Source organism: Strix uralensis, chromosome 1 (assembly GCF_047716275.1).
Source record: "Strix uralensis isolate ZFMK-TIS-50842 chromosome 1, bStrUra1, whole genome shotgun sequence".
NCBI classification, from domain to species: domain Eukaryota; kingdom Metazoa; phylum Chordata; class Aves; order Strigiformes; family Strigidae; genus Strix; species Strix uralensis.
The window spans coordinates 151,496,698-151,510,662 of NC_133972.1; the positions used below are offsets into that span (position 1 = coordinate 151,496,698).

The window sequence follows — 13,965 nt, forward strand, 5'->3', positions numbered from 1 at the left end:
TATATAGGTATATCTACTTGCAGGTACAAAACGTAAAAGAACATGATAGGGTTGTTTTGCAAATGAGAAATTCTGAAACTTCAAAAGTTAAGCTCTTTTAATAAGACCATCTCCTTCAACGCTGAACACTGGATAATCTAGAAACACAATTAAGAAACTCACATATCTAAATATCTGCCTTGCTCCTCACTGTATCACGTTGATTTTTTCTCTGGTGAAGACCCCAGGGTTACAGAGACATGAAATGAAGCCACAGGAGAGAATAACTGTGTATAACATCAGCCCCTGATGACAACTACCACAGCAGCATAGCTGACTGTTTAAATGTAAGGTGCCATGGCAGTTGGGTGCCTGACCTTGTCCCCTGGCTCCAAGCTGTAAGATACTCTTGTTATTTAACTGTGGTTATGGGGTTTCTTATGTCCATTGCTACAGACTTATCAGAAATACTGATCTTATCACCATGAGATAAAACCATTTATTAAGGCTAACAGTTTAACAACTAACAGCCCCTGGCAAATTGTGCATAACCTCTCACACACAATGTCTTTCTAAAGCTAAAGATTTATTAAAAGGGAAAGAAGAAATTAAAAAATCAGGGTGATGGAAAGAAATGAAACCCTTTTGACTTAGTCACCCCTCTGAACGCATCAGGCAGCACATTTTCTGTTGCCAGCCATAGCAGGCAGATTTGGGGCAGGCTTTTTTTGCCACTGCACACTATACACTGAGAGTATAAACACGAGATAAGAACCACTCCAAAACCAGACGGCTGTGTCACTGCGTGGTGCCGGCACCTTTCGCTTTCAGCAAGCAGTGGAGAGCAGAGGGGCAAAGAATGGGAACCTGCTGGTAAGCAGGACTGTGCAGCTGGGACAGGGGCCTGTGTTGAACTCTTGAAGACAAAAGGCTTTCCTGTACATGAGCATTTTAAAAGCTCTCTCTCATGGCCTGAGAGTTCACAGGCTTGGTAAACAGGCTTTGCTAAAGCTATTTAAAAACTTTTCTTCCCTGATTTGAACATAGCGGCCCCGTTCAGGAAAACAATGTTTTTCTCTGGAGTTACATCCTGGCTTTGGATGTGGTGAAGCTTTTTCTGAAAAAAACTTTGTTAGCAGTCTAGCAGGGTCGTCCTCCCCCTCCACACCAAGGAGGGTGCGGGCTGGGGTGCAGGGCCAGTGCAAACGGCTGGGGCAGGAAACGAAGACCCGGGGAGGGGAGTGGGATACGGGGTCAAAGCAAGGATCCAGGATCTGTGTTTGAGCAGAATCAGAATCAAGACAGCAAATATGTTGTAACAAAAGATTTCCTGGGATTCCCAGAGTGGCTGTGGGAAGCCAAGTGCTCTTACATTCCTTGGTAGTTCCCAAATGTGCCTGTGAAGACAAAGGACAGCTTTAAGCCTCCTTGGGCCTCACCCAAGTGCCAGTGAGCTACAAGTCAGGATGGTCAATTTTTGACCATCAAATCCATTCAGCATAACCTTTCCTGTATTCACCAAACAATTTGGGAACTGGATAAAAAGTCTTTGTAACATTCAACACAGTATAACACTGACAGCTAACACACAGCATAGCAGCATGACTTTTGCTGTTCCACATGCTCTCCCCAAATACCCTGTAATTGCCAGCAGCATAAAAATAACTTCCTCTTGGTTCTCATTTTGCTATCACCACTATCCACAGTACAACTGTGCTGACATCTGGATGGCTGGGGATATGTATTACTCTATTGCAGTAGTGCCCAGGGGCCAAGGAACATGCTGTGGTAAGCACTGGTCACCCAGGCAGGGGCAATGCCTGCCCTGAAGAGCTCATGACTGCAATGGAAGATTAAAATGGAAAGATCTAATAACAAATTTTCAGCTGAATGCAGTCAGGATTCAACTGAAGGAAAGGCAATAAGAACCACAAGGGCCAGTTTTTCTGCTATGTCACCTTTTCGGACTTGGCTGACAGGATGATGTCCAGGACACTATCGTGCAAATAAGAGCATCTCCCAGCTGTAACTAACCAATTCTGGCAAAAAAGGCAGTGAAGAAGCAGCCAACAAAGATTTGATGTGATATTTATGACAGATTTACATCTCTCTGCACTGTTTGAATGATGCAAGAAAGGTAACACCAGAGATTTTATCACTGAAAGCATTTTAATCTTGCTCACAGTCTGCTCCAAAACTGCAGTTACCACTGCACCTCTTGCCACACACGAAAGCACCACAGTCACAAGATGCCTGATGACCATGTGAGCCGAAGGCCTGATGTCTCATTCTTGCTTTTTTTCTGTGGGAAGTCCCTGCTCAGATCAAATACATCATTACTGGGTGAGACACAAAAGCAAAGCTCTATCATTTATGATTAAAATCTGTCTTGGGACATATTTCACATCTCAGAGGTGTTAATTCCAAAATACTGGCCAACTTCTTAGTCTTCACAATTTCCTTCTATTTCAGAAATACACTGGTTGCAAGGTGAGTGAGTTTTTTCTTTACTTTTTGTTCTAAAGTTGCTGTGTGGTCCTGCACTGCAGGGACCATATAGACCTGGTCAGAAATTTCCAACTAAATTATTTTCCCTGCAAAATGCCTCACTTACCCTTTTCAGAGCTACTTTTCCTGATATAGTATATCCTGTGCCAGGGAAAGTGGAGGGAGGCTAACACGGTCTGGCCCGAAGATCAGGGCACTCTTCTTGGATGAAAGAGGTCCAGGTTCAGGTTCAATTACTATCTGATTACCAGGCAAATAGCTAATCTTTTCTCATGGCCTTTGAGAGAAACAAAAACCAAACCAGACAAAACTGAAAAAGGCCTTGGCGTTGACCTACTAAAAGAATTTGAAAATTCTAAAATCTTAACTGTTTTCGTTGATGGTATGAAAAGCATTTCACATCCCCCTCAACCAGTAGGTTTCATATCAGAAGCAATAGCTTTTAGTGGGGCTGAACTTCCCCTCAGCAGCCCTTCCCCTTAGAATTGGGGTTATTTAGGTTGGAAGAGACCTTGGGAAGTCATCTTGTACCTCCTCCCATGCAAAGTTAGTCCAGCCAAGATCAGATGTCTCAAGACCTTGTCCAGTCGAGTTCTGAACATCTGCTGGGATGGAAATGACACAACTTCTCTGGGCAGCCTGTTCTAGTGCTGAACTACCCTCATGGTGAAAATGATCTTTCTAACACCTGAACAAATTTCCCTTGCTGCAGTTTGTGCCCATTGCCTTTCATCCTATCAGCATGCACCACACAGAAGAGTCTGACTCCTATTACTGAGTTGTGAAGAGCAAAAACATCTCCCTGTGGCCTTCTCATCATGGGACTGGGCAAACCCAGCTCTGACTGCCTCTCTTCAAACACCATGTGCTCCTGACTCCTAACCATACTGGTGACCCTCCGCTGGTCTTGCTCCAGTTTCTCAACTAATTTCTTGAACTGGGGAACCCCAGAGTGGACACAGTACTCCAGCTGTGGTTTCACCAGTGTGGAATAAAAGAGAAGAATGACCTCTGTTGACTATACCCTTACTAATATAGCCCAGCACATGGCTGGTCTTTGCCACAGTGGCATATTGCTGCCACACACTCAGCTTGAGGTCCACCAGAACAGTCAGGTCCCTTTCTGAAAAGCTGCTTTCTAGACAGTTGACTATACTGTTGCACAAGGTTATTGCAACACACGTGAAGGACTTGGCATTTGCCTTTGCTGATTGTCATGAGGATCCTGTTAGTCAATTCCTCCCACTGCCAGGGTCCCTCTAAATAGCAGCCCTGCCCTCAAGCATATCAACCACATCCCTGCAATTTGGTATCATCCACAGGTTCCAAAATGCATTAAACAGTGTTGGCCTCAGTATCAGTCCCAGAGGGACACCACCACTGTGGTGTCACCTGCCACCAGATGGATTTTGTACTGCTGATCCCAACCTTTTAGTCAGGCAGTCCAGCCAATTTTCCCTCCACTTTACTGCCACTTATCCAGGCCATATCTCATCTTCTTACAGAGGCACAGTGAAGATTTTTGGGTGTTTGTAAGAAGCTTTGAGAGCTGCACCCCTGTGTAAAAAACAACACAATAATTTTGGAGAGAAATATATTTGTAACATTTTCCAGCAAATTATCTGAGTTCTTATTTATATCAAGTGGGAAGTGTTGATATGGGGCTCAAAACCTTTTAAATGTTGGGGGTTTCTTAGTGGGGTTTTTTTGGGGTTTGTTTTGGGTTTTTTTCCTGGTAGATGTTTTGAAATCTCATAGTTCAAAGATACTGCAGGAATAACTATGAGTGATAGTTCCTAATGAATCTCACTAACTGCAATTATAGTGACCAATACTCTTAATGTACTAATTTTCCACAAGACTCCTGCCTGCGGTATTGGATTATGTGGTTATTCAGGTTTCTCTCCATTTGCCTGTGTAGTTCCATGACTGTTGTTCCTCTCTGTGCTACCTGTGGTTCATGAAGACAGCCCACCCAGCTGCAGCAGTCACTACCCTCCCCTCTTCTCATTGCATTGGCAATGGCAGAAGCAGCACGTCTGATTTCAGGACCACCCCAAAATTTCCCTGTATTCCTTCCGTTCTCACATTAGGCCAGGCCATCCTTGCAACAGCAAAACATCAGTTTCATTTAGAGGGCTGAGAAACTTTGAACTCAATCTGAACAGATGATGAATTTACTTCACAACCATGATTCACGCCTAACACTGAATGGGACAGCAGGGGGGATGGAAAAAATTGCACTTGAAGAGGGAAAGCTTTTTGCAAAGAAACTGAAGAAAACTTATTGAGAAAGCTCAGGGGATCTTTACTGTGCCAAAAAGGCAGACAGGGCTTTTGGTGACAGTTAGTTGCTGTCTTCCAAGGATAAAACATCCACTTCTGAAGAAGAGGCTTTGGTGCTAGAGGACTAGCTGTAGGCATTTGGGGCAGGTCTGGATGGTGGAAAGCCCTACATGTCACAACAGACACACACAAAGAAGCTCCCTTGCTGAATGGGTCAAACACAGTGGAGTCAATGCAGCTCGACTGCCATCATTGCCCATCAGGACTGAGTCTCACCATGAGAAGAGCTATCCTAGAATTATAGGCTCATAGCAGGCACTGTTTTTGAGATGGTCATGCATACTGAAATTTCTGGTTTGTTTCTGCTTAGGCAATGAGAAGAGTTTAGTGACAGCTTTCCAACAATCAAAATTAGGGAACTATTCAAGGTCTTAGGAGACAGGAAAAGGAAATACCACACAAGTTCACAGAAGAGCTATTTTGAGAAAAAAATTCTGTATCTTCTCACACAGCAACTGCAACTGCTGAAGCTACTCCGTTGCCTGCTAAGTTGCTTTGGGTATCTGGATGAAAATGGGCGTTATCTGAAGAAGGAAAGTTTGAGCACAAATAGCAGGAAGCAGAGTCTAGAGAGACTGATGCTTTTTTGTTGAAAAGCTTAATTGGAAAGCATGGACACATGGCAAGAGTGAGAGATCAAACCCCACTGGACAGATGTCAGGCACAGTGCATAAGGCATTACTGGAATGCACTCGAAGATGATGGGGATGTGGCTAGTCATAAAAGCCCCTATAGAATGAAAGCTTTGTAAAATTTGGCTTTGCTGTAAGTTCAGATAGATGTATCTTAGAGTGGAAAACACCTTCTTGCTTTTGCCATTGAGTTTAAAACATACATTGGGACAGAGACCCAGAGAGCCATGGTTTACTGTGTTCCTCACCTGTGCGGACCACCCTCATAGCAAGCCATGTACCTGATGGCTGGATAGCATGAGTGATGGTTATTATTTAATACTAATGCAAATATTTTTGTGATATTTAAAAACTATAAATTGAAAACAAGTGACATGCTTTAGAAGAAATCCCAAAGTTGATTGCAAATTACTGCCATAGACAGGAAACAGATCGAAGTAACTTTTGGGGTGGAAGATGACAATTGTCCATACAGCATAATGTTGTACGTGCATGCTTGTCAGAGAATGAGGAATGTGAAGGTCAGCTCAAATGGTCTGTGTTTTTCATTCTGTTTAGCATGAAAAGAGACAACTCTGGTCAGGAACACTGCTGTCTACAGAAAATGTCTTGCTGACTCCTTCAGACTATGGCTAAAACTCCTGTAATGTCAGTTGGTATCTCTCCAGTAACAATTTACTTCCTGATGCACTTCTTGAAGATATAAAACACCCATTATTATTACCAAACCTTGCCATCAGCAGTCTCAGCTCTAGGGTACCGTGGTGATTAATACTTGAGGAACATCTGAATAGGGTTTGCATGCAGTGGAGGAACAGGATGTTTGTGCCATGCCCAACACAAACTGCTCCTGCTTTCAGTTGAGGAACTAGGCTGCATATGATAAAGAACATGGATACTCTTTGTAAAATGATTAATCATGTTATACTGATAGAAAGAGGTTGTTTCAGGACAAGAACTAGAAGACCATTGAGAAGCGTGAAGTCAGTGCTTAAGGCCAGATACAGCTTTTAGGGAAACAGGTATTTAAAGCCAGAGTAACTCCACCAACAGTGAATCTATTTACTTCATATTTGTCTAATTTTAGTTTGATAGAACTGGCCCCTGATTTTCCATGCTATAGTTTGTCTTTTTTCATTGCTTTTTTTTGCATTCTTTCTCAGCATCCACCAGCCAGGCTTGCACTGGTTTAGCAGATTCCATTTACATCCATGTTTACATTCTTTCTGTACTTGCCCTGTACTTTTCTATAACATAATACAGTTATGCACATAAATACTGTCTACACAAAAAAATCTCGTTTTCGCACATCCCAGTCTGTCTCACAGTGTTATAAAGCTCTGTGCATACCTGTTACATCTTTGTTCCTAAAGTAACTATAATGGTCCAAAAAAAGTGGGGTGCCACTTCAAACAAGTGGCATGAAGAACTAGGGTGCCTTGGTGTAGTTTCTGACACTACTCAGAGCTAGCGGGCTGGGTCTATTGCCCCTCAAAGCAACATTTGTCTTTCTGACAAATTACAATATCAGGTCAATTATACGGTGCTAGTCATTGACTATCCTTGCACTCAGACCAACCTAAAGTTTTCAGATGAGTCCAGCTATCCCAGCAGCTTAGGAACCAAGTGGCAGATCGGGCTGCTGGGGCTAACAGCGCGCTACCTGCCACCAGCAGAACCCAGTTCTGCTGTTCAGGAGTTCAGGAGGTGGATTTCAGTGGGGCTACAGGAATTTTTACTGTATTTCACAATCCAAAGCTCAAAGAGAATGGCTTTGACCCATAACATTTATGCTGCACAGTTCTAGAAGCACACTGCCTGCATCCACTGACAGAGGAATTTGTGGTACGTCCATAAAGACTGCATTGCAATTAGCTGGAACAGGAGCCAGTTCCTCTCAAGAATCAGGTACCTGCAAGGTCTCTGGAAGTCTTTTGCGATAATAATCTCATGTACATCAGCCTTTTTGGAACTATACTGCCTGTGACATATAAAATCTGTGCTGGACTCCGTCCTTCATTGTTAGCATAGGGTAAAAAGATACCTGGTGTGTAAATTAAGAAAACAGCACAGAATTTATTATTTCCCTTTTTAATATCCATGAAGTGATGATGACAGGACAATACTGCTTTCTCACAAAAAGGCCTTCAGTCTAATATAAATGATCGATAAACATGGAAAGTAATGACAAAGCCACTGAAAAGTCATGGAGCAGGGTGCCATTAAAATGGAGTGAGGGAACTACAGAACTGAATTCTACTTTTAATTTAGGAAGAATTGGACTTCATTATTCCCAGCAAGACATTATTTTTCCTTGCCTGAATCTCATGGCTTTTTACTTGGTCTAAGTCACTCTTTACACAGAAAGACATCTAGTCTAGTCCATTTAGGCTTTCTGGTTTCTACTCAGCTAAGATGGCTAACCAACTTCCCCTTCCTGATGGAGAGCTGGCTGTACTTTCATCCACTTTCTAATATGCTATTCAGAATAATTTTCCTGCTTTCAGGACTTGTTTCAGAACTTAGTCTTCAAACCACCTCATTATTAAAACTCCAAGTTACCTTTTTTTTTCTTTTTCCCAATACAAAGAAAACGCATTCAGAGTTTAAAGCTAAAGATGTTGCTAGCAGAGCCTAAGCATTTTAATAAATACGTAATTTAGCTAGATTCACCACAACACTGAGTAGCCAAGTTCCATGCATTGAGAATTACCTTGCACCTCTTAGTTTTACAAGCATTTTTTACCAATACAAGCACTGTTGCTGAATTCCAGCACATTAGTACCTGTACCTGCAAGGACTGAGAGAACATCCTAGAGTCTTGCACTTTGCCCTTGTTATAGATATTTTTCTTAAAATACCTTAGGAAAGGATTAGGATCATTTGGCTGTAAAACCATCTCTTCCAAAATTAAGCTTATTTTGGTGTCACAGAGAGCTGAATGGACCTAAACTGAAGGATCTTCGGAAAGCCTCAGTCTGCTCATCAGTACAGTTCAACCAAAGGATCAACTCTGTCATCTAGACTTGCAAAAGCAGGCAAGCATCTCATCTTAGAGACGATTCATTAAAAAACCCAACAAAACAACAACCCAGCTTTAGCAGAATAAAAGGGGTGTGTCTTCAACATGGACAGTGCAGCAGGGTGACAAGGGGACACACTTGACTAAAATCTGCCTGAGCTGGTGATTTGTAATGGCAAAGAAATTTGTTGGCAAATTGTAACAACTCCTTGAAGAGTATTTGGCAATAGAAAACAGTTAATCTTGTCTTTCGAAGAAGAATCTACACTTTTCATGGGGTTTTGAAGATGCTTATAGTCCACCAGTGACAGCATTTAAGCAACGTAATTCAGCTTACCCACCTCTTCCCCCATTCCTAGAGTAACTGTCAATTAGTATTCCAACCCTTTTGACTTTCTACCATAAATTATAACCAGATATTTACATTCACAGAACTGCTAAGACAAAATCCACTGGGTAACTTACTTGTCTTAAGTTAGCTGCCCTGCTAAGGCACAGCAGTATCTCTGATGAACTGATGAGCTGCCCATATCCAAAAATACTTTTCTGGACTGTGAACAGTTGGAGAGTTGCCTGCAATTCACACAGCTGGAAAGAGACAGGTTTTTTTATTATCTCAACCGGATATCTCTATGTACAATATGCTTCAAGACAATGAAGATGGGCAATTCCATAGTCAAAAGCTGGAGTAATAGCATTGCTTCAGTGGAGTTACTCTGCATTTACAGTGAGGAAAGTGAGATTGGAATCTGTACAACTAATAAGGGGTTAGTAAATCCTTTTCTCACTATTTTTTCCCCCCAAGAAAGACAATGAAGCTAATAAAAATTATACTGGATTGAAAGTAAGGTGAAGTGGCTGTTGCACACAGTTAACGCTGCACATACTGTTCTCATGAAGAACAGGGAGTTTCCACCTGGGAAATTCCCCCAAACTCTATGTTTATCCTCATGAAAGATGAGCAAGCAGCCAAGTAAGTGAATGCAAAGGATACAACTGCTCTAAAGGAAGATGGACCTTTGATTGCAGAGGAAGAAAGATTTTTCTAGAATCATAATTATTATTATTTTTAAATTTAACAATCAATACAAGTGTCAATCTCTTAGTGGTCAATGTGGCCAATGTAGGCTAAGACATTAACACCCAATGAGAGATGTTCAGATTGTTCACACTTGACCTTGCCCCAGCCCAGTGCAATAAAATCTGTGGTAAAGGATATTTTATAAAGCACAACACAAAAGAAAATAGAAGCAATGAAAACAGAAACAACGAAGCTTACACAGGAGCTCTGAGACTGCCTAACTTACACTGTTATAGTCCTCAGAACACTCTTTAGCCTGGCTGTTTCCATACTAGATGTGTGTCTCTGATGTTAGCCATGTTGTACCAAGAGCCCCATCAAAATCAAGGCAACATCTCTTGGCAGCTTTTCACAATGCAGCAGCTAGAACACCAGCATTTTGTTCCCACAGTCTATCATTGTGCATAGTGGTGATGCAAGCAATGAGGAGTTTTTAGCCAAAATAAAGCCTCGTAAAGTACTACCTGTCACCAGAACCTTGAGTTCCCCTTACTCTTCCTCTCTCCTGTCTCTCAGTTCATTCTTGATTGCTTTTAGTTCTTTATTCTTGAAGCTTCCTGAGCCTCTTCATTCTGGATACCAGGAGACATGTTGGGCCACCAGCCCCTGTCTGCTCTCAGAACAACTTGCCTCCTCCAAGGCCAAGGGTTGTGGGACTAACCTCTGCTGCACAGGACCAGGTGCTGGCAAGGGCTGTACGAGAGCTGTATAAGGTCTTTAATATATGATCCTGGGTGAGTGCGTGAACTGGCAATCCAGTGAGCAGAACGGGTAAGACTTGGAAACGCTAGGACAAAGAAAGAAGCCTCTTTTTAAAAACTCATCTTCACCCTGTGGAAGTTCGAATAATTGTGGGATTGGAGCAGTCTGAGCAAAGTAGTTCCACAGCTAGTCCAAGACACGGCTGGAGAGCACTCCCCTAGCTTCCTGCACACAAACATGCAATGTCTGGCCTGACTTCTGAGACTGGGTGCTGGATTTAGGACCTGGCCATCGAGTGCTGTCATTAAATGATGTGCCAAGAATGGAGAATTGTCACTGAAGACCTTCCAAAGCTCTGATTCCATAGCTCATACATCCTCTTGCTGCCAAACTTGTTTCCAGAATGAAAACTGATCCCCTGCTCAACAGGGAAATGTGAGAGCCCTTACATCCACCAGAAAGAAGAAAGGGAAGTGGCTTGGTCACAATCCTTCCTACTCTGCCTACACTGAACCTCAGCCAGAGGCATTGACCCTGGGAATGGGTTTCTTAAAAACTTAAGGAAATGGCAGACACCTGGATTAGCTTCTGTACTTTAGTCTTCTTCAATTTCCATTATGCCTAGCTGAAAACAGGATGGTCTTCCATGTTTGGCCATGATTCTGGATCTAAATCGTCTCTGGACACCAGCTGCTCTTGCCCACAGCCACTGAAATCAATGGGACTTCACACACTTGTGCAGGAGTCTCAGCCGGAGAGTGACATAAGATCAGAGCTTTTGTCTGTAATTCATGCATGCCCAAGAGTGCTATGGAAAAAATAGGAAACAACTATGAGATTAATAATTGACATATCAAGGAATATATATCCCTTTGTCATTAGATTATGCTTAGAACATATTGGGTAAAATTAATACAGTTACTTTGAGCAAAAAAACCCACAGGCTATCAGTACCAGTATTTATTTTCAAAGTCTTTTTATGCATATTAATGATGACATCACTCAAAAATTGAAGTTACATTGATTTTACTGGTGGGGAAGCAGAGGTTAAGTAAGTTTTTAAGGCCACACAGCAAGTAAGTGCTTGGATTTATAACTCCCAAATCTGCCTTCTGCTCAGTCCAGCAGGCCATGCTGACTCACTGTGGAATGCATATTTCCAGCGAACTCTTAAGGGACAAGAAGAATCAAAAAGAAAAAAAGCTACAGATAAAGTAAGCATTAATTCTAAAAAATAAATGTTTTCTGCCCTTCAGGAAATGTGAGTCAATTTCTGTTTAAGTTGTCACACCTCACAAGCCCATTAGCCTGAAACAGGAGCACTAGAATAACATGAGGGAGATATTGTTCTGACAGTGTTTTTAACAAAACTGAAAGTCAGACACAACAGCCTTATGCCATGAGATTTTCAGTATAAAGAAAACCTAGTATGTGTCTGAGATTTCACATGACATTTATGGAGATTTATCCCAAGGTAGCTTTAACATTCAGAGAAGCCAGAACTGTTCCCTTCCATGCAGATCCTGGCATCCACAAGACCATAAGAAACCAGCAGTGGTACTGTTATTCCAGCTTCTGGAAGACTATCTCAATGCTACTGCTCTATAAGTCTGCTCCTCAGTGTTGGACCTATCTGTACGTACTGAATCATGTTAAAAAACCCACCCTTAAGAATTTAAACATTAATTTACTCCTCTTAAAGATTAAATATTTTAGGAAAACTAAGAAAATTAAATGGAACTGACCCTGCAATTTCAAAGACCTTTTAAGTCAGACATTAACCAAGATGAGAGTGAAAGGAAGTGCTGATTACGTGACAATACTATAACCAGACCGTCTGGAATCTGGCTCTGGAGTGGGAATAAAGAATGCATTTCCATTCCATTAAGAGTCTCCATCCATAAAAAGTTCATTTCCTTTTATAGGTAAATAGAAGGGAGATGCCCAACCTGACATAGCTCCCTGAATAATCAGACAGGACTTGTAAAGGCCTTAATGCACAGTGCAGTTCAAGTTGCAAACTGCCTGCTCCACGTACCCTCTTCTGACTGCATCTCATTTATGCTTATGCAACTTATGTCGTGGGATAAATCCCAACCTATTGCTGGCAGATTCAAATTTAAGTACCTGTAACAATCTCTTTTGTGCACTGAAAGACTGAGAGACTGGAGAGATTGAGATTCAAGTGACAAAGTACCAACAAAAAAAACCCAGAGAGAAGAGAATAAAGAACTGAATGGCCCTATTTGAACTTGGCTTTGGTTAAAGTCAAGCAGCTGAACGAGCTCCTGATCCAATACCCACATGTAAAAAATAGACAGGGAAATCACATATTCTGATACTTAATTTAGAACCTGACATTCTAAACTTACTCTGCGGGTAGTTAAGTCAGAACCAGACACTACTCCTGCTATGCATTATCGTTTCAGAAACACAGCCTTCTGAGTCCCAGAATACAAAAACGTCTTAAATGATGTTACAAATAAAATTCACAATAAAAATCTTACCAATTTTAGTCAAGAGAAAAAAATCTAGTTCTGCTTGGTTTTTGTTACAAAACTGGGAATGTTTTGCTCATTTTGATAGCTCCGGTAAAATGACACTTAGATATCTATAACTAGAAGAATGAAAATGAAAAGAGTTTCCCCAAACCTGTTCTTTTTGCCAGGAGCATGTCTGCATCTGCCCAGTTTTCCTCAGAAACATCTGCAGTTTCTAAGGAAGTTGCTAATCTCTCTCTCTGAATCTTTCTCCTTACTCTTTTTGATTTGATCCATTACTTTCAGCATTCTTCCTTCATGTGCCAAAAAGTTGCACTGAACCTCAGATACTAATGCTTGGTTGCCTACAAAAAAGCCCCAAACCAGGGGAAGTTACATAAAATATTTTTTACAAAGAATATAAGCTCCAACCTGTGCACCAGTGGCTCTCACATATGGTTTGTGGCCTCCAACCTGCTTGCTAATTGGCCATGCAGAGATAACAGACTACACAGCACCGACTCTGCTTCCTCTCCTTCCTGCTGCTGCACCAGGTGCACATCCTTGTCTCATCTGTGAAGTGACTGAGCACAGCTGAAAAAGCCAAGGTATATTCATAACCCATAGTAGATGCACAGCTGGTTCTACCAGCTCAGTGACACTTGCTGGTAACTAGGAACCACACTGGTCTCATCTCCTAACATCTGTTTTGGCCTTGACAGACTAACTCTGTCCTATGTCAAAAGTCTTGTAACAGAAGGGGAGTATCTCTAGTGGTGTATGTCCACTCTAGAGGCTATTGCAGCATCCTCTATACACCCAGCATAAGACTATTATGGAGCCATAACCAAAAGAAGGATGATAAACCTGGGGCATCCCTGTATGCTGTTCTTGTGATCTGTGCTGCTGCTGTAGACTGCAAGAGTCCAGAGGCTACAACACCCTGGTTCCATAGAGCAGAGACCGGTCTCCATCCAGTCCCACTACCCAGAGACTCTCACAAGTGGTGCACAGATTCCTCATATCCACTGACCTAAACCAAGCTCAGCTTGTTCACAGGGCAGATTTTGGACATTTTCTATTGAAAGCTGAAGCAATCCACACATGACTTAGTTTGATTTAATGAAAGTACCATATCAACTACAGCATTAGACAAAGGAAGTAAAACTGAAAACAAGGCTCATACAACAAGGTTAGCTTCTTGTATCCTTACTA

General features: G+C 41.9%; 1 protein-coding gene across 10 annotated transcripts in view; it reads right to left on the minus strand.

Moving 5' to 3' along the window:
* The window catches only part of ANKRD46 (ankyrin repeat domain 46), a 54,388-nt gene that overhangs the window by 12,950 nt on the left and 27,473 nt on the right, over positions 1-13,965 (minus strand). For 2 of the 10 annotated variants that reach the window (XR_012631079.1, XR_012631077.1), the window contains exons 6-7: positions 9,795-11,078; positions 8,953-9,075 (exon numbers count right to left, since the gene is read on the minus strand). Coding sequence is in view for 1 of the 10 variants with exons in the window: in XM_074885592.1 (XP_074741693.1) it covers positions 11,040-11,078 (39 nt within the window). In the remaining 9 variants the exon portion in view is untranslated. The other 8 variants (XR_012631085.1, XR_012631083.1, XR_012631092.1 and 5 more) reach the window with 6 other exon arrangements.